General features: G+C 43.8%; 1 protein-coding gene across 1 annotated transcript in view; it reads right to left on the bottom strand.

Moving 5' to 3' along the window:
• LOC144487389 (attractin-like) overlaps window positions 1-25,481 on the bottom strand; it is a gene marked incomplete at its 3' end in the record, with an annotated part of 126,636 nt that overhangs the window by 87,312 nt on the left and 13,843 nt on the right. Inside the window, exon 4 of the mRNA XM_078205477.1 lies at window positions 7,740-7,868. Within this exon, the coding sequence (XP_078061603.1) occupies window positions 7,740-7,868 (129 nt within the window). The remainder of the gene's footprint in view (window positions 1-7,739; window positions 7,869-25,481) is intronic.

Here is a 25,481-nt window from a genome sequence, read left to right as displayed (position 1 = left end):
TCTGTCCCCTTAATTGTGGAGTCCCCAATCACAAGGCCCAGTCTTTTACAGCCCCTAACCACCTGAGCTTTCTCACTCGGCTCACCCCCAGAGATCTGCTCTCTATGCTCAGTTGATTCCTCCTCAACTGTAGCCTCCAGCACCGAAAACCTATTATGGAGGGGAACCGCCCCAGGGGATTGTCTTCCCGATTGCTTCTTACCCCTCCTCCTGGCATTGACCCAAGCCTCATTTCTAGGAGTTACTATTTCTCTATAACTCCTATCAACTTCCACCTCCGCCTCCCGAATTATGCGGAGTTCCTCTACCTCCCCCTCCAGCTCCTTTACACGCTCCTCCAGAAGCTGCAATCTAATGCACTTCTTACAACTAAAATCTCCTGAAACACTACTGGATTTCCTCACCACATACATCCCACAGGAGATGCAGCATACTGCCTGAACTGCCATCCCTGAAGCCATTACCAGCAAGAAAAAAAAAAAAAAAGAAAACAAAAAACTTCCCCACACTTATAATTAGGTTAGATAATAATATATGTGGGCATAGACCAGTTCAATATCTGAGGAGTTACAATTGGTACTGAACAGTGCTCAATCATCAGTCACCATTCCAGTTCTGACCTTACAACAAAGTGGGAACTTATTGATGAAACAGGTAAAGATGGTTAGATATGGGACATGGCCCCAAGGAATTCTTGCAGCAATATCCTGGGACAAAGGTGATTGATTTCCAAAAACCACAAACATTTTCCTTTATTCTAGGTATAACTTCTACCAGTGGAGAATTTTATCTCCGACCACCATTGGGTGGCACAGAGGTCAGCACTGCTGCCTCACAGCGCCAGGGCCCCGGGTTCAATTCCGGCCTCAGGCGACTGTCTGTGTGGAGTTTGCACATTTTCCCCATGTCTGCATGGGTTTCCTCCACGTGCTCCAGTTTCCTCCCACAGTGCAAAGATGTGCGGGTTAGGTTGATTGGTCATGCTAAATTGACCCTTAGTGTCAGGGGGACTAGTAGGGTAAATATGTGGGGTTACGGGGATAGGGTCTGGGTGGGGTTGTTGTCAGAGCAGGCTCAATGGGCCGAATGGCCTCCTCCTGGATTGTAGGGATTCTTTGATTCGATGACTTAAATATTGCTAAGGCACCTTGATGCCACAGTCAATCAAATCTTGATGTCAAAGGCAATCACTCTCACTCACCTCTGGATCATTGACTGTTATTACAATGAAGTAATACCGTATACATATTCACTGTACATGGCACAAGGAACCATTCACTCAAAAAGGGTTGGGTAAACATATTAAGTGTTCATTTACTAAAACTAGGCACATGAGAATAGTTATAAGGGTTCATTGGTACAATGCTCGATGCATCAGAGCCGTGCACGTATGCTCTGTTCAAAACAAAAGTGACACTAAGGCTGGATCACAACATTTCCATTCTAGTGATGTCATGCTGAGGTAGCAGTGTGATCAATATGCCACTTCTCTCACACATCCTGAAATGGCTTACCAATAAATTGTGGACCATCAGCAATGATCTCTCCAAGGACACCAAATAAACTGAAAACAGCATTTAAAATGTGCACAACATGCTTGGTGTATGATGCAATTATCCTTTAATGGGGTACTTGGTAAAGTAGCCAACCAAGATGATGACGTCAGTGCCATGGACATGGAAGAGATCAATTGCGATTTTGGACCAAGAATGGCTGGCAACTTCATGTGGGATCAATGGTGCTTTGTGCTCACCAGCCATGTGCTCATGATATGTCTAGTACTTGAATGTCATTGTTCAAACCCAGCCAATAAACTGTTATTTTGCCAGTCTTCTCATCCAATCTATGCCCATGTGAGAAGGATGACTTGCTGGGGAATATAAGGTTATAAAGATTCCGGTATGATGACCTTGCTTGCCTTGAAAAATGACTTGTCAGGAGCTGCTACGCTCATCCAGTAAGGCCAACTTGGTCTCATGTGTTTGTGGCCAGGTCAAAATGAACTATGTCATCCTTTGATGATAGAAAATATGGAAAACTGTCGTGTAGAATCTTTTGGCATTTCTACTTGCAGCTCCTGTTGTTTGCATTACGCAAAATGTACCAGATCAATCTGGAGTGTATCTTCAAATTCGATGTCAATGAAATCAACTCATATTTGAGATTTTTTCTTCTATTTTCATTGGGTTAGGCAATCTGCTAAGTGCATCTGATGTGGCTATCAAGTTACCTGAATAATGCCTAATGTCATGGTTGTAACCATACCCTTTATCAAGAGATGCTGCAATTCTGTTGATGCACTGGTTAATGTTTTCTGCCAAATCATCTTCAGCGGCTTGTGGGTGGTCTCTACCCCAAATCTTTTGTCAAATAGATTAGTTTGAAAACACATGATTCCAAACATGAAAGCTAATGTTGCCTGCTTGATGTTAAAGTAATTGGGTTGCATGAGAGACAGATTTTTAAACAAATACAGCCAATTTGCCTTTTTGTAGCACGCATGCTCCCATACCTATCAATGAGGCATCTATCGCCAGGATAATTGTCTCCCCAGGATCAAAAAATTGCAATGTCAATGCTTCTGGCAATGCCTGTTCCAGTGTTTTGAAAAGAAATTGATGGTCTTCATTCTGAAGTAAAGGCACATTCTTTCTCAACAATTGAAGTTCTAAGCAGTTCTTTAAGACTTATCTGGATAGACACATGAGCCGACGGGGAATAGAGGGATATAAGCAGTTGGTCGAGACAGGACAACGTGATCGGCGCAGGCTTGGAGGGCCGAAGGGCCTGTTCCTGTGCTGTACTGTTCTTTGTTGTTCAGTGCAAATTTTTAAGTGAACAATTGGGAATGTTTGGAGACAAGAGAACTAGACATCTTTGAAGATAGTCCTCATCTCGAGTTTATATGGCTTTAATAGCCTCTATTTTACTTGGATCATCACAAATGCCAGCACTAGAATAAACAGAACTGAAGAAATTGATCGATTCATACCGATGTCGCTTTGCAGACTTGAACACCAATCCTTCATTAGGTACAATTTGCATCAATAAGTGTAGATTATAGTCACCTTCTTGCCTTGTTCTTCCCACAACAATTGCAACACAGATGCATTTTGGTAGAAAGCATGCAGTGTGGTCCATGTGAGCTTGTAGGAGAACCTGGCCAACAGACAGTCTGAAAGGAAGTCGTTCAGAAAATGCTGTTTTCAACGAAGTATGAAATGCAGTAAGGTCTTGGGGCTTCTGAGATGTACTGACCAGTAACGATGCTTTGTATCAAGCTTTGAGAAGAATTTTATATCCGAAAATCTCAGAATGAACTCGTGTGAGTATTATGTAAGGACAACATTTCAAAGCTGCACTTAAATGCTGTGGATCACGGCATAATCTTAATGATCAATCCATCTTTATGACACGATTGAGTGGCATGACTTTGTGTGCTCCTGTACTCTAATTATTCCGTCTTCATCTATTTTGTCTAGTTTGACCTTCAATTTTTCTTGCATGTGCATGCCAGACTTAAGTGGTGGATTAGTTGATGGACTTGCATTCTCCTACAAGTGTAATGTTGCAGCTCCCTTGAAACTGCCAATTTTGTCAAACCATTGACTATTTCAATGTTAGGTCAAGAAGAGGTGATAGGAGTAGTTTGAGATCACTCTGCCTTGTGATGCCTGATTGATTCCATGGATTATTGAGTGTGAAGTCACAACACGCTGGTGGCTCTGTGGTTGCTCGACCTTCATCTTCCACAACATGGAACATCTGTGACACCCAGGAGCATCAACTGTACTTGCACTCCAGAACCCTGGATCCTGCGTATGGAATAAGTGAACCATTTTTACACTGAAAGTCTCATAGTGGTACGCTGCGCCATGGTCATCCATGTCTGAACATAGATGGCTTTTTGAATTCACAAGGCGGTATGGTGGCACAGTGGTTAGCACTGCTGCCTCATGGCACCAGGGACTTTGGTTCAATTCCAGCCTCGGGTGACTGTGTGGAGTTTGCACATTCTCCCCGTGTCTGCATGGGTTTCCTCCGGGTGCTCCGGTTTCCTCCCACACTCCAAAGATGTAGGTTGATTGGCCATGCTAAATTGCCCCTTAGTGTCAGGGAGATTAGCAGGGTAAATATGTGGGGTTACGGGGATAGGGCCTGGGTGGGATTATTGTCGGTGCAGACTCGATGGGCTGAATGGCCTCCTTCTGCGCTGTAGGGTTTCTATGATTTCTATGAAGTAATATGTTGGCATTTGTCTGTGTCAACCATGGCCAATAGTTAACAGATAATTTGAATCTTGGCAGCACTATGGACTATTTAACTGTATCCATGTTTTCCATGAGATTATAACATGTTCACTGCTCTGCATCTTGTCGTGCACATCATCATTTTCTGGTCTGTCGGTCACCGCCGGAATATGTATGTTTTTGACAAGATTCTGGATGTTCATTTTTATTTCTTAATGGTATCCATTGTGTAGTTTGGTGTAGTGCATGGTGCTTTGTAGCTGCATCAGCCTTTGCTCCAGTTCAATGGCCCTTCATGCCACATGCCTTAATGAATTGATGAAAAGCTGGGCAGTCCCTTGGTGCATGCAGATAATCGCACCTTCCACATGTCTTGCTCGGTTTGGGTCTTCAAGGCAGTGTGTCAACAATTGGGGTTGTACTTGGGACCTGTAAGCCTAATCGATCTGCAAGGATCACTTTGTACTTGTGTCCATCTTTGAGTAGCTTGTCGAAGCTATATGTTTTGGGCTTGTCTTTGCATGTCTTTCTGGAATGCCTCCAAGGAGGTGGATGCAATCACCAACTCAACATTTCTGTCAGCTATCTCAACATTTTATAAAATCATAGTACGGACCCTTTTCATTGCATCTGCTGACTGTGGTCTGTAGGCTGTTATCAAAATGAAATGAACTGTAGTTGTTGAATAGGGAAGTTTAACCTGACTGTAAACTGGCCTTCTGATATAGTCCTTATCTTTTGGAGACCCTTCAATTATTCTTCTGTTAATCCAGTGTCCAGCCTCTGTAGACCTTCATTCTCTACTGCTGGGTGATTTTTTTATGGCTTGCTTGTCTGGTTCAGACATACCTGAATCAAGAAACCATAGCGCTGTATGCACTTTAAACTTCTGAATTCAAATAGGTCAGCTGTATCCCAGTTCAAACTGGGGACCTTCCTTCTGGGGACCTAGGATGAGTGACGCTTTTGCATATTTTTCCTAAGGTCCGCCCACAAAGACTTGATTGGATTTGATTTATTACTGTCACATGTATTAGTATACAGTGAAAATAACTTTTCATGCACGTTATACAGACAAAGCATACCATACATAGAGAAGGAGAGGGTGCAGAGTTGTGGCAGGAATATACAATGGAATAATGGCGTCTTTGCTCGTCATTCAATAGTCTAGTAACTCTCAAAGCAAATCGCAACCTTCTTTGGCTGGATTTTTATGACAGTTTTTTCTTTTTTTTGTCTCACTACCTTGATCAGCCTTAATCCAGTTCATACTCTGGTCACTCACCTTCCCTGACTGAGTTTATGTGATGCTGGTCCTCTCAACACATCTGCTGCTCATTCACAGAGCTAACAGGCTATATGCTTCAATCTCACCATGAGGGATCTGTCTGTTCTACTTGATCCGCCAATTTTGGAGACATACTGCGTCTCCAAGGCTTTTCGTCTTTGTCACCGCACCAGGTTTCCCGATGCTGTGACTATGCTGCAGTCTGACCAAAATGTCGAGCATCTTCTCACGTCATGTAGCACAATCCAAGGCTATATCACCATGTGGTGTTATTGCAATAATATTTTACCTTGCACTGATATAGCATTTCAAGATGCAAGGCACTAAACGCTCAAAAGAGATTAAATATGTTTTGAGTTCATTTGCTAAGACAAAGTATGTGACAACAGTTATCACAGTGGTTAGCACTGCTGCCTCACAGCGCCTAGCACTGCTGCCTCACAGCGCCAGGGTTTGATTCCAGGCCTGGGTCACTGTCTGCATGGAGTTTGCACGTTCTCCCCGTGTCTGCTTGCGTTTCCTCCGCATTCCCACAGTCTGAAAGACGTGCTGGTTAGGTGCATTGCCATGATAAATTCTCCATCAGTGTACCCGAACAGGCACCGGAGTGTGGCGACTAGGGGAATTTCACAGTAACTTCATTGCAGTGTTAATGTAAGCCTGCTTGTGACACTAATAAATAAACTTTAAACTTAAGTATAAATCTTGCAGAAATCACAGCTGTGAGAGTACGCTTTGCTCAAAGCAAAAAGTAAACTAAGAATGGATCACATGACATATTTCTCTTCTGAATTCTGTCTGGAGCCAAGTGGCCCTGGTGGAATCCAAACTGAACATCATCAGCACATTATTGTTAAGGTAAGCTTGATAGCACTGGGATAGCATCTTCCATTACTTTTCTGATGGCGGAGAGCAGTAATTGGCTGGATTGAATTTGGGCTGCTTTTTGTGGACAGAACATACCTGGGCAATTTTCCACATTGTTGGTTAGATGCCAGTGTTGTGGCTAAACATGAAACTGAGCTGAACTTGACTTCTATATCCTCTTCATCACACACCAATTCCTTGCAATTCCATAACATCCCGCTTTTATTCTTGTTTTCCTCACATCAAGAGGTAATTATGGCAGCTTTATCCTAGGCAGTTCCCATCTTCCACCATCCAAATTTCTCTTGTCCATACCATAACTCAGTCAATTTTTGTCTCAATATACCGCTGTTGAAGGCACCATGTAAATGCAAGTAGTTTAATAAAATAACAAGGGCCAAATAAACTATTTTTAAAGGAAACCCAAAAGCTTGAAGAGATAACTTTGCAAAAAAGGCTGAAAAGGGAGGGAGGGAATGTGGAGAGCTTTCAAAGTGAATTCCAGAGCACAAGAACTAGGCTGCTGAAAACATAGCTACTATTTGCAGGCCAAAAGGAGTGAGAATGAAGCTATTTTCTGCAAGCTGCTGAATATTTAACCTCATCATAAAATCCCTACAGTGCAGAAGGAGGCCGTTCAGCCCATCGAGCCCCTTCCCGTAGCCTCACCTTTTACCCAGCTAGCCCCAACACTAAGTGGCAATTTAGCATGGCCAGTTCACCTAACCTGCACATCTTTGCACTGTGGGAGGAAACAGGAGCACCTGGAAGAAACCCACGCAGACATGGGGAGAACTTGCAAATTCCACACAGTGACCCAAGCCAGGAATCGAACCCGGGTCCCTGGTGCTGTGAGGCAGCAGTGCTAACCACTGAGCCACCATGCCCCCCTATTGTGTAAACTGTATAAAATTTGTCCATCTGAAAGGAACTCAAACATGAAAACTTTTACATGAATAAATAACTTTATAGAAATAGAAACAATCACCAAATAATAGAACACCATTCCATCCTGTAAATTAGCACCTGCAATGAATTTAAGAGGATCCCCACTTTAAGTACATAATTTCAGAATATCAGAAACTGATGCACTTATGATGGTGCTATGTTCTAGTTGGGAGTTTTGAGCCACCTTCGTATCCTTCAAACTAAATAGACAGTAAGAATTCAATCTTTCATCATGCAATTTATCAACAGCAAGTTTAGATTGGTGTCGCATTTGAAGTCCTAGTTTTTGAATCCATGTTTTCTGTCCTCTATTTTAACAATTCTCTTTTGTGATTTTGAATTAACCGCAACTCTTAACTTACATTTCCATATTGCTTGATACTTACTTATATGTTATGTTAAATCCAGTCAGATTGTAGGCAGCATCGCTGAAAAAATGCAGCAAAGCATATCCAGATCTTGAAACAACTTCAGGTACAGTCTCATTCCCATTCTTCTCAGGTACAATTAAACCACTGAGGAAGAAAAAAAAGAGAACAAAAACAAAATCAGTTGGTGTCTTGGAAACGAGAAAGCACTCAAGCCTGCTGTGAGAATCAGTCATGAAGTGCACATTTCGTAAAATTTATACAAGGAGCATTTTAATGTCTGGGTAAATCTGTCTCTCTAAATCCTGCCCAGGCAAAGCAGTCGAAAACCAAATGGAGGGGACATTTCACTAATCATCCCTCTGGCAAAAAGCATCAACTCACTTCTCTGTATTAAATTCCATTTGCCACTCTCTGCCCATTCAGTTAGCCCATGCCCTGTTCCCGTCAATTAGTATTTTCCTCAGTTTGCCACTTCTCCCAGTTGGCTACCATCGGCTTGAACTGCATTTTCCCACTCGTTCCCTATATCCCTTAATTCTCAGATTGAAAATCTGTCTAAATCAGGTTAGGTTGATTGGCCAGGTTAAAAATTGCCCCTTAGAATTCTGGGATGCGTAGATTAGTGGGTAAATATGTGGGGGTAGGGCCTGGGTGGGATTGTGGTCGGTGCAGACTCGATGGGCCGAATGGCCTCCTTCTGCACTGTAGGGTTTCTATGATTCTATGAATGTATTCAACAATGCAGCATCCACAAACATCTGGGGTAGAGAATTCCAAAGGTTCACGCTTCTTTCAGTGAAGTAATTTCACCCCATCTCACTCTTATCCAGAGACTGTGCCATGATTTAGATTCCCAAACCAATGGAAACAATCACTCAGCCTATCAATGATGTGGAGTTGTCGGCACTCACCTGATGAAGGAGCAGCGCTCCGAAAGCTCATGCTACCAAATAAACCTGCTGGACTTTAACCTGGCGTTGTGAGACTACTTACTCAGCCTATCAAGACTCCTCAGAATTTAGTAAATTTCAACGTGATCATCTCTCATTCTTGTAAATGCCAGAGAATGAGCCCCATTTACGCAGCCTCTTATCATAGGATAAGCCCCTCATCCATGAACTTTCCACCATGTCCCCAGGATATGCAAGAGATCTTAAATACAAATTTAAAGCTTACCTTCTAGCTTATTTGAAAAGTGGACTTTGCTGAACAAAAGGATGGCTGCTACAGTTTATAAGTTGACTACAATTAATGCAAATTTACAACAGCAGTTACACGACAAAAGCTCAACCCTCATGCTAGCAGACTCGATGGGCCAAATGGCCTAATTCTGCACCTATATCTTATGGTCTGATGGTGAGGACTCAATCAATGAAACTAGGGACCAGCAGATGACTCCTGAGCCTGGTCCTAAAACAAAGGGAAGCCATTGAAACTTGTTATACCTGCAGAAACGTAAAAAGCCACCTTTTATCTCCTTAGGTGACAACAGACGTAGACCAAAGGCACTTAGAAACTGTTCATCTACAACTGACTCATGTGGTTCAAGCTTCTGACCTTTGTAAAATTTAATTACATTTCCAGACTCAACGCAATCTGCTGCTCAACCTCCAGCCTGCAAACATCAAAGCAGGACTCCAGGCTGACCAACAGTCTGTATTAAGTCTAAGTTTACGTGAACCCTGTTTCACTGGAAGATTCCTGGTATTGCCTGCTGAGCAGACCAAGTCTCTGTATACCAACCTCAAATCGCTGCATCACCATCACCTTGAAAGGAAATCTGCAGAATCATGCTTCAGCTAGCTTAACTGTAGCTCCTTCATGAAGGAACCCTTACTGGACTCTAACTCCCTGGACTCTGGCAATTACATGATTCTTTTTCTTTAAGTTATGCACTTTTTCTTTAAATTAGTCATAGTAGTGAAAACTCCTCTTTCCATCTCCTATTGTGCTCATGCATGAAGTTGTAGCCATTCCCCGGGTCTGAATGTTGGTATGAATTACACTTGCAATTTAATCCTAAAGACAATTTGTTGCTCGTCACTTTAAAAAATTACCTCCAAAACAGAAGGTTTGGGGAAACACGCCACAGCTTATTTCAAAGATGTTAATTTTTGAAAATTTCACACGATTTAGAAAAGGTTCCATTAGATTGGAAAACAGCGAATGTAACTCCTGTATTCAAAAAGGGAGAGAGAAAGCAGGAAACTACAGGTCAGTGAGCTCAACATCCGCCATATGGAAAATGTTAGATGCCATTATTAAAAGGTAAAGTTGCCATTGTCCCAGATGGCCATAGGCTGCTCTCCCTTTTGAGGGTGGAGAGCTGATTTTACACTTTGTTTCCCTTAGAGATAATTTTGCCCTGAGTATCATCGCACCTCAGGCGAGGGGGAAGGTTGAGAAGGCAGGACCTTCATGAATAACCTCAGCCAGTATTCAAATTGAACCCACGCTGTGGGCACTGCTCTGCATCATGAACCAGCCGTCCATCCAACTAAACGAACCAACCCCCCCATAGCTTACTACATATGGTATTCCCACACGGTCTCCCATCTAAGTACTGGAGTCTGCTGAGCCTCCGAGATCAGAAGAGATCAGACTAATATGGCCGTAGGCTAGCCCACTGCATTTGGTATTTCCGGGCTATCTCCCATCCAAGTATTAGCCAGGTCTGAGTCTGCTTAGCTTCCAAGATCAGACGATGTCGGGTACTTTCAGATGAGTGTAGCCATAGGCTAAAGGCCTGCTGTGAGTGTGGAATCGCAAATATGCTCACAAGTGCTCACTTAGCACAGCACTACTCCGATCAAATATCTTGATGCACAGACGGGGATCAAACCCGCAATTTTTGGTTTACGAGACCAACACCTTCCCACTTTCCCAATACAATACAATTGTAATGAAATCTCTTTCTTCTCAAGTCCTCCTGCAACAAAGGCCAACATGTCACTTGTCTTCCCAACTGTTTGCTACACCTGCATGCTAACTTTGTTTTCCTTCTACGAGCACACCCACGTGTCTTTGCAAATCAACACCTACAAGTTTCACAGCTTTAAAAATATATTCTGCTTTTCTATTCTTATCACCAAAGTGAATAATATTACCCAAATTATACTCCATCTGCCATCATGTTAATAATGAGGGGCACAGATCAGCGAGATAGTCAATATCTTTTCCCAAAGGCAGGGGAGTCTAAAACTAGAGGGCATAGGTTTAAGGTGAGAGGGGAGAGATACAAGAGTGTCCAGAGGGGCAATTTTTTCACACAGAGGGTGGTGAGTGTCTGGAACAAGCTGCCAGAGGCAGTAGTAGATGCGGGTACAGTTTTGTCTTTTTAAAAAATTTAGATAGTTACATGGATACGATGGGTATAGAGCGATATGGGCCAAATGCGGGCAATTGGGATTAGCTTAGGGGTTTAAAAAAAAGGGCGGCATGGACAAGTTGGGCCAAAGGGCCTGTTTCCATGCTGTAAACCTCTCTGACTCTATGACATCCACTGGTTCCCCTATATCTACCCTAGTATCGAATTACATCCTCAAAACACTTATTTGTCAAATAAGACTTCCTTTTCATAAAAACATAACTTGTTCTAATCATACAATGCCTTTCGAAGTGCAAAGTTGAGGTTTCCTCAATAATAGATTCCTGCATTTTCCCAACAACTGACATTGAGCCAATAATCTGTTTTCTCTCTCCACCCACCCCCCTTCCGTGAAAAGTGCTGCAACATTTACCAACTTCCAATCTAATGGGACCCCAGTTATCCAAGCACATATCCTGCAGGAACACCACTGTCCACCATCCCACTGTCTGAATATCAATCATTTATCACAACTCATGCTGTTCCGTCTGGGTTAGGTGCATTGGCCATGCTAGATTCTCCCTCCTTGTACCTGAACAGGCGCCGGAGAGTGGCGACTGGGGGATTTTCACAGTAACTTCATTGCAGTGTTAATGTAAGCCTACTTGTGACTAATAAATAAACTTTATTTATAAACCAATTTTGGCAGATTCGTCAAGTTTATTGTGGACAGTCTCTATTTCATTCATTTGAAGTCAGCCTTACCTAAATTTAGAATTTTAATGGCTGTCTCACATTTCTCCCTTTCAAACACTGCATGGAATTAAATCATACTATGAAATGTTTATGCATCATTAAGCTAAAAACTAAATCATTACTCAATCAGGCTCATTATTCAATCTAATACCCTATTTATTGGCTCTAGGATATATTGTTTCAGGAAACTATCACAAAGTTAACATGTTGGTACAGCAAGCAATTAGGGAAGCAAATGGTCTGTTAGCGCTTATTGCATGAAGGTGTTGGAGTATAAGAAAGTATTGCTAAAATTATATTTGACTGTGTTGTGAAATCCAGATTGACCTTATCATTAGTGGGCTAGGAACTGCAACTCCTAATATACCATGTCAAGTTCCCTGCAGGCTGGGAGTGCAAGAATGCAGCACAGCATTTTGGAATACACAGGGTACCTGCATGAAGAGGAAAAAAAACAGTGCCAAAACAGAGTCATGTGACCCAGGACTGGAGCGCCAGAACCAGAGAAGAGTTCCAGGCAGGGGACAGGAGGAGGTCCCAGAAAGGAAAGGGAGCAGAAAAAGAGACTCCAAGTAAAAAAAAACAGCTGCTGTTGGCAGACATTAAATCAAAGATAGCTCAGGAAAAGCCCCGGCCATCAAAGAGGGCTCAGATTGGTTAACGCAGTGTTTACTGACATCTGGGTGTGCTGTTTGGTTGAACTGTTTGTGTGCTGTTCAACCAAAGTTTTCCTGTTAAAATTCACATTCTAGTTTAACAATACCCTTTCCATAATAGTGTGACCAGAATTGCACACAGTATTCCAAGTGTGGTGGCCTTACCAACGTCTTGTACAACTTCAACAAGACGTCCCAACTCCTGTATTCAATGTTCTGACCGATGAAACCAAGCATGTCGAATGCCTTCTTCACCACTCTGTCCACGTGTGACTCCACTTTCGAGGAGCTATGAACATGTACCCCTAGATCTCTTTGTTCTGTCATTTTCCCCAACGCCCTACCATTAACTGAGTAAGTCCTGCCCTGGTTCAATCTACCAAAATGCATCACCTCGCATTTGTCTAAATTAAACTCCATCTGCCATTCGTCAGCCCACTGGCCCAATTGATCAAGATCTCGTTGCAATCCGAGATAACTTTCTTCACTGTCCACTATGTCACCAATCTTGGTGTCATCTGCAAACTTGCTAACCATGTGCCCGATATTCTCATCCAAATTATTAACATAATTGACAAATAACAGTGGGCCCAGCACTGATCCCTGAGGCACACCGCTGGTCACAGGCCTCCAGTTTGAAAAACAACTCTCTACAACCACCCTCTGGCTTCTGTCAAGAAGCCAATTTTGTATCCATTTAGATACCTCACCCTGGATTCCGTGAGTTTTAACCTTATGCAACAACCTACCATGCGGCACCTTGTCAAAGGCCTTGCTAAAGTTCATGTAGACAACATCAACTGCACTGCCCTCATCTACCTTCTTGGTTATCCCTTCAAAAAATGTAATTAATTTTGAGAGACATGATTTTCCACTCACAAAGCCATGCTGACTGTCCCTAATCAGTCCTTGCATCTCTAAATGCCTGTAGATCCTGTCTCTCAAAATACCTTCCGACAATTTACCCACCACAGATGTGAGGCTAACTGGCCTGTAGTTCCCAGGCTTTTCCCTGCAGCCCTTTTTAAACAAAGGCACAACATTTGCCACTCTCCAATCTTCAGGCACCTCACCCGTGACTATCAATGATTCAAATATCTCGGCTCGGGGATCCGCAATTTCCTCCCTAGCCTCCCACAACGTCCTGGGATATACTTCATCAGGTCCCGGGGATTTATCTACCTTGATGTGCTTTAAGACTTCCAGCACCTCCTTCTCTGTAATATGTACACTCCTCAAGACGTCACTATTTATTTCCCCAAGTTCCCTAACATCCATGCTTTTCTCAGTATTTTCTCAGTATAAGTCGTAAGGCATTTAGAATGCCTAACTGAAAGAATTTTGGATGCTCAGGATATATTAAACCAAAGATCCATTGATTTTCTGAGTGCCCAAAAATCAAAGAACATGACAGGAAAGCCAAGTTTATATAATAGCAGAATAGCAGAGCAGGCCCAAGAGTAATTCACTGTCATTCATCCAAATGCAGTAAGACCTGGAAATATCCAGGCTTGGGCTGATAAGTGGCAAGTAACATTCGCATAACATAGGTACCAGGCAATGACCATTTCCAACAAGACAGAATCTAGCCATCGCCCCTTGAGATTCAATGACATTACCATTGCTGAATCCCCCCCACTATCAATATCCTGGAGATTACCATTGACCAGAAACTCATGGACGAAAAGAAATTGGTTTAGGTTGGAGGGTCACAGTTTTTTTTTTAACTGGTCGGTGCAACATCGTGGGCCGAAGGGCCTGTTCTGCGCTGTAATGTTCTATGTTCTATGTTCTATGTTCAACTGAATTAGCCATACAAATAATATTGTTACAAGAAAAGGTGAAAGGCTAGAAATCCTGTGGCAAGTAACTCACCTTCTGGCTCCCCAAAGCCCGCCAACCATCTACACGGCACAAGTTAGGACTGTGATGGAATACTCTCCTCTCGCCTGGGTGAGTGCAGCTCTAACAACACTCAGGAAGCTCGGCACCATCCAGGACAAAGCAACCTGTTTGATTGGCACCCCTTCCTCAAACATCCATTCCCTCCACCACCGACGCACAGTGGCAGTGTGCAAGATGCACAGCAGCTCACCAAGGAGCCTGAGACAGCACCTCCAAACCCATAACCGCTTCCAACTAGAATTACAAGGGCAGCAGATAGCTGAGAACACCACCACCTGGAAGTGCCCCTCCAAGTCATTCACTATCTTGACTTGGAAATATGTCGTCATTCCTTCACTGTCACTTGGTCAAGATCCAGGAACTCCCTTCTTAACACGACTGTGGGTGTACCAACATCACATGGACTGCAGCAGTTCAAGAAGGCTGCTCACTACCCGCCTTCTCAAGGGAAATTAGGGATAGACAATGAATGCTGGCCTAGTCACTGACATCCACTTTTCGTAAAATGAAAAATAAATTCTTTGTCTTACTGAATCATACTTTCAAACTAAATTTGTGAGATTTAGAACAGAATCCCAACAGCACAAAAAGTGTCCATTCAGCCCATCGAGTCTGTACCGACTACAATCCCACCCAGGCCCTATTCCCACAACCCCACACATTTACCCTGCTAATCCCCGTGACACTAGGATCAATTTAGCACGGCCAATCAACCTAACTCGCACATATTTGGAATGTGGGAGGAAACCAGAGCACTCGGAGGAAACCCACGCAGACATGGGGTGAAAGTGCAAACTCCACACAGACAGGGACCCGAGGCCGGAATTGAAACCAGATCCCTGGTGCTGTGAGGCACCGTGCCGCACTGTGCCACCGTGCCGCCCACAGAAGCTATTCAACCCCAGGGAGCATCTATTATTTTTGTTTTTCCTTCGTGCTATTTCGGGTTCCTCTACCTCATCTCAGCTGAGATCACCATCTCAGGCATTGGAACCTCCCAATCTGTACGACTCATGGGCATACTATGCATCCCACTCCTCTATACTGAAACATCTTGGGAAGTTTCTTTGTAATGGATCTCTGAATCCATGTAACTTTGGTGGCTCTGGGCAGCTTACAATACAAAATGCAGATCACAAGCAGCGTTCTCTAAGCTGTAACAGCTGCAGGCTTGGTTTTTTTCATGTCAAATCAACAAAGTCACTGGTAGCGCTTTTAAACAAACAGGCTGTAAAATGGTTCAAAACCAGTAAAGAAACATGTTTAAAAGCTTTGCTTTTCTGTCAGTTTAGATCTCTGCAGAAGTTTTGCCCTTACAGGAAACCTGGAGACATGAAGCAGTATTTAATACAAGCAATGGGGTCTCACTCCACCGGTTGCAGAGAAACCGAGAGCCCGACGTCACTTACTTTCTTTCGGGAAGGTCTACTGAAGTGGGTGCCAAATATCCCGCTTCCTACCCACCCCAGAAAGCATGCCAGCCAGAGGCAGGCAGCTGTGCAAAGCTCAGCGGGAACAGTGACTACTGTCGGGAGATTCACCCACCTGAGGCCCAGAGGTGGGGAGGCTGCAAAGGCAGGAGGTGGCTCTCAGCAAACTAACCCCCCCCCCTCCCCCCCACCCCCACCACTAACCGATACTACTCTCTCAACCAAGCATTGAATGCCTTTAGATGAAGTATTGGGGAAAGCCCAGAAAAACCCCCCAGGGGGTTTACTTTGCAACCTTCCCAAATGGCAAATCCCTCACCCTCCGTTGGGTGAATACCAGAGGCAGTGGGATGAAACCCTTGATCAGGTCCACCCATCAACCATGCACCCAGCCTCCCAACCTGCCTTGGAGAAGGGCATTAAATTATACCCATGAAGCCCAAAATATCTTTTTAAAATGCTAATATGCTTTTTGAAGGCTTATAGAAGAGAACATAAGCTGACAGAGGTTGATTGCCAATGTCTCCTTTTGAAACTAGCAGTATCCAAACAACAAATTGTTAGATGTCAGGAACTTATGAGAATTTAATTATTTTATTGTCCTACAATCCAGGAAAGAAAATACTGATAAAATTCTTGAAAGCATAGGTGTAGCCAAACGGGATGAAAATCACCAAAGGGCGAGAAACAAAGTGCTGGAAAAACTCAGCAGGTCTGGCAACATTTCTGGTGAGAGGTACAGGTCGAGTAGAATATGACTCTTCTTCAGACCTTTGTTTCTCTCCACAAGTACTGCCAGCCTACATTTTTCCAGCATTAGGGTTTTATTTCAAATTTGCAAAGATACTTAAGAGCAGATAAACCGAACTCAATTTTAGAAGAGGGAAAGTTCAGAGGCAGTTGAGACAACACAGGAAGTCAGGATATGGAATGGTTTCTCGGAAGGTACTGGAAGCAGACAATATAAATAATGAAGGACACAAAGGAGGAAGTAAACAATTGAAGACATGTTAATTTTTGAGCTGGCCAAGTGAAGTGTTAAGCCTCTTGTTCTGCACTTTGGTTTACTTCCCAACTATCCTATATATTTAAATCCCAATACAATAAAAACATGCACAATTGTGGCATTCCTTCTGCACACACTGGTAAATTCTGAAATGCAGTCAGAAGTAAAAGATTTGCGCAGGACCCAGTACAGGAAAGAGATGGAGAATCTGGTGAACTGGTGCAACGACAATAATCTCTCCCTCAGTGTCAACAAAATAAAGGAGATAGTCATCGACTTCAGGAAACGTAGTGGAGGGCATGCCCGTCTACATCAATGGGGGCGAAATAGAAATGGTCGAGAGCTTCAAGTTTTTAGGTGTCCAGATCACCAACAACCTGTCCTGGTCCCTCCATGTGGACACTATAGTTAAGAAAGCCCACTGACGCTTCTACTTCTCAGGAGACTAAGGAAATTTGGCATGTCAGCTATGACTCTCACCAACTTCTACAGACGCACCATAGAAAGCATTCTTTCCAGCTTCGTATAGCTCCTGCTCTGCCCAAGATTGCAAGAAACTACAAAGGGACGTGAATGAAGCCCAGTTCATCACTCAACCAGCCTCCCATCCATTGTGGTCTACACTTCCCACTGCCGCGGAAAAGCAGCCAGCACAAACAATGTGCACCCCGGACATTCGCTCTTCCACCTTCTTCCATCGGGAAAAAAATACAAAAGTCTGAGATCACTTATCAACCGACTCAAAAACAGCTTCTTCCCTGCTGCCATCAGACTTTTGAATGGACCTACTTCTTTCTCTACATCCTAGCTATGACTGTAACATTACATTCTGTACTCTCTCCTTTCCTTTCCTATGTACAATATGCTTTGTCTGTATAGTGCACAAGAAACAATACTTTTCACTGTATACTAATACATGTGACAATAATAAATCAAATCAAATATCCTTTGATCCCTCTGCCTCGGGCTATATCCAACTCCTTGAAAATGTGCAATGTTTTCTATGGTAGCGAATTCCATAGGCTGTTGGTGAAGAAATTTCTCCTCACCTTAGTCCTAAAAGACTCCGTATCCTTAGACTATGACCCCTGCTTCTGGACACCCCTACCATTGGGAACATCCTTTCTGCATCTAGCCTGTCTAGTCCGTGTGCCCACAATCTTCTCGCAGTGAAGACCAACATACCATTTGCCGCCTTGACCATCTGCTGCACCTGCATGCTAACCTTCAGTGACTGGTGTACAAGGACACCCAGTTCTCGTTGCACACTCCCCTTTTTTAATTGATGACCATTCAGATCATCTGTCTTTCTGTTTTTGCTACCAAAGTGGGTGACCTCACATTTTGGAGGGTTTAAAAGTAGGCCGCACCTTTGAGCGGGCAGCGTCGTTAGCGGGCAGTGGAGTGAGCAGGGGACAGAGTGAGAGCTAAAAGGGCTTTGGCTCACAGGGCTTCGGCGAAGGCGAGGAAGGTTGTTTGTTTGTTTTTCTTCGGTTACACCCCCTTTTTGTTTTATCCCCAAAACTAAAAAGGACATGGCTGGTATGAGTGGGAGGCCAGTATACTGCATTCGGTGTGGGATGTGGGAGTTCCTGGAGACAACTTGCCTCCCGGAAGTCCATATCTGTGCCAGATGTGTGGAACTGCATCTCCTGAAGGATCGTGTAAGGGAGCTGGAGCTGAGGCTCGATGAACTCAGTTTAGTTAGGGAAAATGAGAGAGTAATAGATAAAAGTTATAGTCAGGTAGTGACACCAGGGTCTCGGAAGGAAGACACGTGGGTCACAGTCAGGAGGGGTAATAGTCAGAAGGGTGATGTGCCAGAAAGTACCCCAGTGGCAGTCTCCCATAAAAGAAAGGAATGGGCAACAGATGGGAGAAGGGAAGGGAGTGAGCAGTCTGTGGAGGGATCCCCTGTGGTTGTCCCCCTCCAAAATAGGTATCTTGTTTTGGATTCTGTGGAGGGGGATGACCCTCCAGGGGTAAGCCACGAGGACCAGATCGCCTCCACGGAGACAGGCTCAGAGGTCCGGAAGGGAAAGAAGGGGTTTAGGAGAGCGATAGTTGTGGGGGACGCAATGGTTAGAGGCACGGACAGGCGCTTCTGTGGGACTGAACGAGAATCCAGGATGGTAGTCTGCCTCCCTGGTGCCGGGGTACTGGATGTCTCCGAGAGGGTAGGAAGCATATTTAAAAAGGAAGGTAGTCAAACGGATGTGATTGTACACATTGGTGGAAATGATGTAGGTAGGAAGAGCAGGGGGGTCATACGAGAGAAATTCAGGGAGTTGGGTGCTAGGCTAAAAAGTAAGACCTCCAGGGTAGCAATCTCTGGACTGCTCCCGATGCCTAGTGCAAGTGAGGCTCGGAACAGGGAGATTCGACAGTTGAGCGCGTGGCTAAAGGACTGGTGCAAGAGGGAGGGTTTTAAATTTATAGATAACTGGAAAATCTTCAAGTCAGGATGGCAACTGTACAGAAAGGATGGGTTACACCTTAACTGGAAGGGAGCAAATATCCTGGCTGGGAGTTTTGCTCGAGTGTTTCGGCAGGATTTAAACTAGTGTGGCAGGGGGGTGGGGAACAAAACAGGAGGTCAGTAAATACTGAGGCTGGGGTTGAGCTGGGGGCCAGGGCAAGGCTAGCTAAGAAGAGGAACACTCTGGAGGAGGAGGACCTGACTGGGCCTGGAGGTCTGGAGTGCATCTGCTTCAATGCGAGGAGTGTAACGGGTAAAACAGACGAACTTAGGGCCTTAATGCTTGTGCGGAATTTGGATGTGGTTGTGGTGACGGAAACTTGGTGAAAAGGACAGGACTGGCAGCTGAATATTCCGGGGTATAAGTGTTTTAGGCGAGACAGAGGAGGGGCTAAAAAAGGTGGGGGAGTAGCGATATTAGTTAAGGAGCATATTACCGCGGTGCAGAGGGTAGACAACTTAGAGGGGTCATGTACTGAGTCGCTGTGGGTGGAACTCAGAAACAGGAAGGGTGCAGTCACTATGCTGGGGGTGTACTACAGACCACCCAACAACCCACGGGAAGTGGATAGGTGCAGAAAACATAGGGTTGTTGTAGTGGGGGACTTTAATTTCCCTGGCACAGACTGGAAAGTGCTTAGAGCTGGGGGACCGGACGGGGAGGAATTTGTAAAATGCATACTGGAAGGTTCTTTGGAACAGTATGTAGATAGCCCGACTAGAGAGGGGGCTATACTGGACCTAGTTCTGGGAAATGAGCCCGGTCAGGTCGTCAAAGTTTCGGTAGGGGAACATGTGGCAAATAGTGACCACAACTCAGTTAACTTTAGGATAGTAATGGACAAGGATGAGTGCTGTCCTACGGGCAGGGTGCTAAATTGGGGGAAGGCTGACTATAGCCGGATTAGGCAGGAATTGGTGGATGTTGATTGGGAGAGGATGTTCGAGGGTAAGTCCGCGTCTGGCATGTGGGAGTCTTTTAAGGAACTATTGATAAGGCTGCAGGATAGGCATGTGCCCGTAAAAAGGAAAGATAGGAAAGGTAGGATTCGAGAGCCGTGGATAACCAGGGAAATTGAGGATCTGATTAAAATGAAAAGGGAGGCGTACGTTAAGTCCAGGCAACTGAAAACAGATGGAGCTCTGGAGGAATACAGAGAGAGTAGGAAAGATCTCAAACGGGGAGTTAGAAGGGCAAAAAGAGGTCACGAGATGTTCTTGGCAGGCAGGATTAAGGAGAATCCTAAGGCATTCTATTCATACGTTAGGAACAAAAGAGTTGTCAGGGAGAAAATCGGACCTCTCAGGGACAAAGGAGGGGAATTATGCTTAGAACCCAAGGGAATAGGGGAGATCCTAAATGAATACTTTGCATCGGTATTCACGAAGGAGAGGGGCGTGTTAACCGGGAGTGTCTCGGAGGGAGGTGTTGATACGTTAGAGAAAATCTCCATTACAAGAGAGGAAGTGTTAGGTTTTTTAGGGAACATTAAAACTGACAAAGCCCCAGGGCCTGATGGCATCTATCCTCGACTGCTCAGGGAGACGAGAGGTGAAATTGCTGGGCCTCTGACGGAAATCTTTGTCGCTTCTTTGGACACGGGTGAGGTCCCTGAGGATTGGAGGATAGCGAATGTGGTCCCGTTGTTTAAGAAGGGTAGCAGGGATAACCCAGGAAATTATAGGCCAGTGAGCTTGACGTCCGTGGTAGGGAAGTTGTTGGAGAGGATTCTTAGAGACAGGATGTATGTGCATTTAGAACGGAACAATCTCATTAGTGACAGACAGCATGGTTTTGTAAGAGGGAGGTCGTGCCTTACAAATTTGGTGGAGTTTTTTGAGGAAGTGACAAAAACGGTTGATGAAGGAAGAGCCGAGGTTGTCGTCTATATGGATTTCAGTAAGGCATTTGACAAAGTCCCACATGGCAGGTTGGTTAAGAAGGTTAAGGCTCATGGGATACAAGGAGAAGTGGCTAGATGGGTGGAGAACTGGCTTGGCCATAGGAGACAGAGGGTAGTGGTCGAAGGGTCTTTTTCCGGCTGGAGGTCTGTGACCAGTGGTGTTCATGATGTGGAGATGCCGGCGTTGGACTGGGGTAAACACAGTAAGAAGTTTAACAACACCAGGTTAAAGTCCAACAGGTTTATTTGGTAGCAAAAGCCACACTTTGTGGCTTTTGCTACCAAATAAACCTGTTGGACTTTAACCTGGTGTTGTTAAACTTCTTACCAGTGGTGTTCCGCAGGGCTCTGTACTGGGACCTCTGCTATTTGTGATATATATAAATGATTTGGAAGAAGGTGTAACTGGTGTAATCAGCAAGTTTGCTGATGACACGAAGATGGCTGGAATTGCGGATAGCGAAGAGCATTGTCGGGAAATACAGCATGATATAGATAGGCTGGAAAATTGGGCGGAGAGGTGGCAGATGGAATTTAATCCGGATAAATGCGAAGTGATGCATTTTGGAAGAAATAATGTAGGGAGGAGTTATACAATAAATGGCAGAATCATCAGGAGTATAGAAACACAGAGGGACCTAGGTGTGCAAGTCCACAAATCCTTGAAGGTGGCAACACAGGTGGAGAAGGTGGTGAAGAAGGCATATGGTATGCTTGCCTTTATAGGACGGGGTATAGAGTATAAAAGCTGGAGTCTGATGATGCAGCTGTATAGAACGCTGGTTAGGCCACATTTGGAGTACTGCATCCAGTTCTGGTCGCCGCACTACCAGAAGGACGTGGAGGCATTGGAGAGAGTGCAGAGAAGGTTTACCAGGATGTTGCCTGGTATGGAGGGTCTTAGCTATGAGGAGAGATTGGGTAGACTGGGGTTGTTCTCCTTGGAAAGACGGAGAATGAGGGGAGATCTAATAGAGGTATACAAGATTATGAAGGGTATAGATAGGGTGAACAGTGGGAAGCTTTTTCCCAGGTCGGAGGTGACGATCACGAGGGGTCACGGGCTCAAGCTGAGAGGGGCGAAGTATAACTCAGACATCAGAGGGACGTTTTTCACACAGAGGGTGGTGGGGGCCTGGAATGCGCTGCCAAGTAGGGTGGTGGAGGCAGGCACGCTGACATCGTTTAAGACTTACCTGGATAGTCACATGAGCAGCCTGGGAATGGAGGGATACAAACGATTGGTCTAGTTGGACCAAGGAGCGGCACAGGCTTGGAGGGCCGAAGGGCCTGTTTCCTGTGCTGTACTGTTCTTTGTTCTTTGTTCTTTGTTCACTGCATCTGCCATGCATTTTCCCGTTCACTCAGCTTGTCCAAATCACTGCATCCTTCTGCAATGGCTCAGCAGCTAAATGAACGGTACAAAATAATCTCCGGGGATGGGCAGTAAATGGAGCCTTCTCAGGGATGTTCACTTCCAGACAATTCAGAAAAATCTCTGATCTGTGCTGAGCCCGATGCATGATTCCACTTCCAAACTGCTTAAGACCTCTGGGAGTAGTTGCATGATCCCCTCATTTGCTGAAGGGAAACAGCCCTCATGAGCAAAATAAATATAGCATTGCTAACTTTAGTCACATTCTGAAGAATTTACAAAAAAGCAGAAGTTGTGACGTGCAGCAGATGGAAGAGCAGTAAAGCTCGGGGCAAGTGTTTGCATTGATGAAGGCATCGCTTTTCTGATATTGTATTCAATAGGCGGCTGGGTATAGCACTTGGGGCGAATGGGATCAAAGGTTATGGGGGAAAAGGAGGATTAGGCTATTGATGATCAGCTATGATCGTAATGAATGGCACAGCAGGCTCGAAGGGCCAAAAGGCCTCCTCCTGCTCCTATCTTCTATGTTTCCATGTTTTTTCTGTTTAAATGAACACCCTGATCCTTGGGGTGGATGCAAAAGATTCCACCAATGGTATTTTGAAGAATAATGAGATTTTCTCCCAATAGCCAGGTCACCATTCCTCCCTTAACCAACACAAGGGAAAACGGATTATCTGGAAATATATTAATTTGGTGTTTGTGAGGCACTTTTGTGATGCATATTGCTCAGTTTTGCCTACGCAATGACAGTTCACTGCAGTGGAAAAGTAACCTATTGGCTTTAAGGTGCATTTAAGCCCGATTCCACAATGAGATACAACACAAATACAAAGTCATTGCTTGGTGTGGATTTAAAAATCAAATAATTTGTTTGAACTGTGATTTAAAGATCATTTGGTCACCCTTCTTTATAAAGCATTGGAGAAGCTAGTGACCACAAGTACTTTCCCTTGGATGTATCACCATCTTTCAATTTAATAAATGGTTTCTGTACATTGTGGTTCAAGTTGATCCCAGAACAGCAGTTGGGTATAGGATCCCTGAAGCATGTATTTTCCATATTGATTCAACTAAGTGGCAAGCTTGGTAATAACCCAGGTTTTATTTTCAAATTTTCAAATTTTAAATTCAAAAACTTTTGGACTAGGAAATTGCACCGATCCCTGCAACAACATTTTTACCCCTACACTGCAGAAAAAGTAGCACACGCCCACTTGGCTTATCTGCAAAACTGACTGCAATAGTGATAGATGTCCCACATTGATACTACAGTTAAAAGGCAGTGCAAATAAAAACAGCCGTAATAAGCATTGACTAACACATCACCTTCTGTAGATTAAAATTAACAGCCAATGTTCAGATGCTGTTGTAAGTCACCAAGAGTAAGGATTGCTATTAAAATACAGAAAAAACAGTGCATCAGGGAAAGGCTGGTTGGTACTAAGTGGCGGGGGGTGGGGGTGGCCCGGGGGGTAAGCTCAATATTTGATTAAAATCAAATGGAACAAAAAAACACTTTCAGCTCGAGAGGAAAAAAAATCATACTGTTAACACAAAAGTGCTTCGACACACAGAAGCCATATATGGATTGCTGAGCTTCAGAAAAAGAAACAACAAGAAGATTATGCCCTGTTCAATAGCGTGGCATACAGAGTTAAAGAATAAAATAACCTCAAAAAACCCAAATCTAGATTCAAACATATGGTTGATTTTAAATTTAAGAGTGTTGAAATTAAAAGATAAAATAGCTTTAAAAAAAAAAGCCAAGTAGAATGACAGGAATAATTTGGATAGTTTGGAAGATGAGCACAGCAGTATAATAATTGTTGAATTAACTTTTACTCCCATAATTAGTGATTTTTTTCACTCCCATAATTAAAGGGCAACTTTAAATTCCCCACAACAGTTCTCACAAAAGCTGTTGCATGATGTTTGTAGTGTAGGAGGTAGAACACAATTCAGGGGTATGAAGAATTGATTCAACTTTCCAAGAGATTAATCAAACAAGCAAACTGCTGGCAACACAATTGACAAACGGACAGACTTCAATTTCTTTCACCTTGATTAGAAGCAGATAAAGAGCAATTCACTGGAAAATTGTCATTGTTACTTCAAATTTTGCAAGGTCAGAAATTAAGCCTGTGTGTTGTGCATCTGCTTCCTGAGGTATATTGCTGTCAAGTTACTGGAGTAGGAAAGAATTAAATAATTTACTATTATGATCCACTCTTATGATAAATTTTACTGAGGGAGGCCATTTTCATATGGGGCCCAACAGCCTGTTTGTTAACCTGCTTCTATCACATCATGTCCATGCTTCAGAATGCATCTATTAGTTGTCAAGCTCTTGGGTTACAATGAGGTGCACCCATTAAACACAAGTTCTTGGTTATTTTGTTTTTACATTTCTCCATGAATGCTAGTATGATTAGCATGACAGTTGTTAAGCTTTTGAATCTTAGTTTGTTTTTCAAAAGTTTCTGTCCTATATAATCTAATATTGCTTACAGACATATGTCGGCCTTGTTTTTTCTGATAATACTCCTGATAACACATTAAAATGAATGAGTACCTTCAACGCTACTGTAAAACCCCAGACTCTGGTTTCAAGATAATCATCAGCAAAATATAATTTTGAATGCTTTGTGAAGCAGTGCCAATACTGATTTTCAGTTTGCATTCCTTGCTAATGACGTTATCCTTAGTTGTCCAATTTGCAACTTTACTTTCATTCCTAAAACGTACTTTTGCACTCAACCATATTGGCGCGCACCCCCACCCCCCCCCCCCCCCCCCCCCTCCATTTGCCTTCCCAACTGTTTTGCTATACCTGTGATTCATGTACAAGGGCACAAGGATACCCAGATGTCTTCCCAGCTATAAGCTATACCTGTGATTCATGTACAAGAACACTCAGATTACTCTATATCGCA

Source organism: Mustelus asterias, unplaced genomic scaffold (genome assembly GCF_964213995.1).
Source record: "Mustelus asterias unplaced genomic scaffold, sMusAst1.hap1.1 HAP1_SCAFFOLD_767, whole genome shotgun sequence".
NCBI lineage: Eukaryota > Metazoa > Chordata > Chondrichthyes > Carcharhiniformes > Triakidae > Mustelus > Mustelus asterias.
Note: the sequence above shows the minus strand (reverse complement) of the source record. Positions and strands in the feature narration are given on the sequence as shown.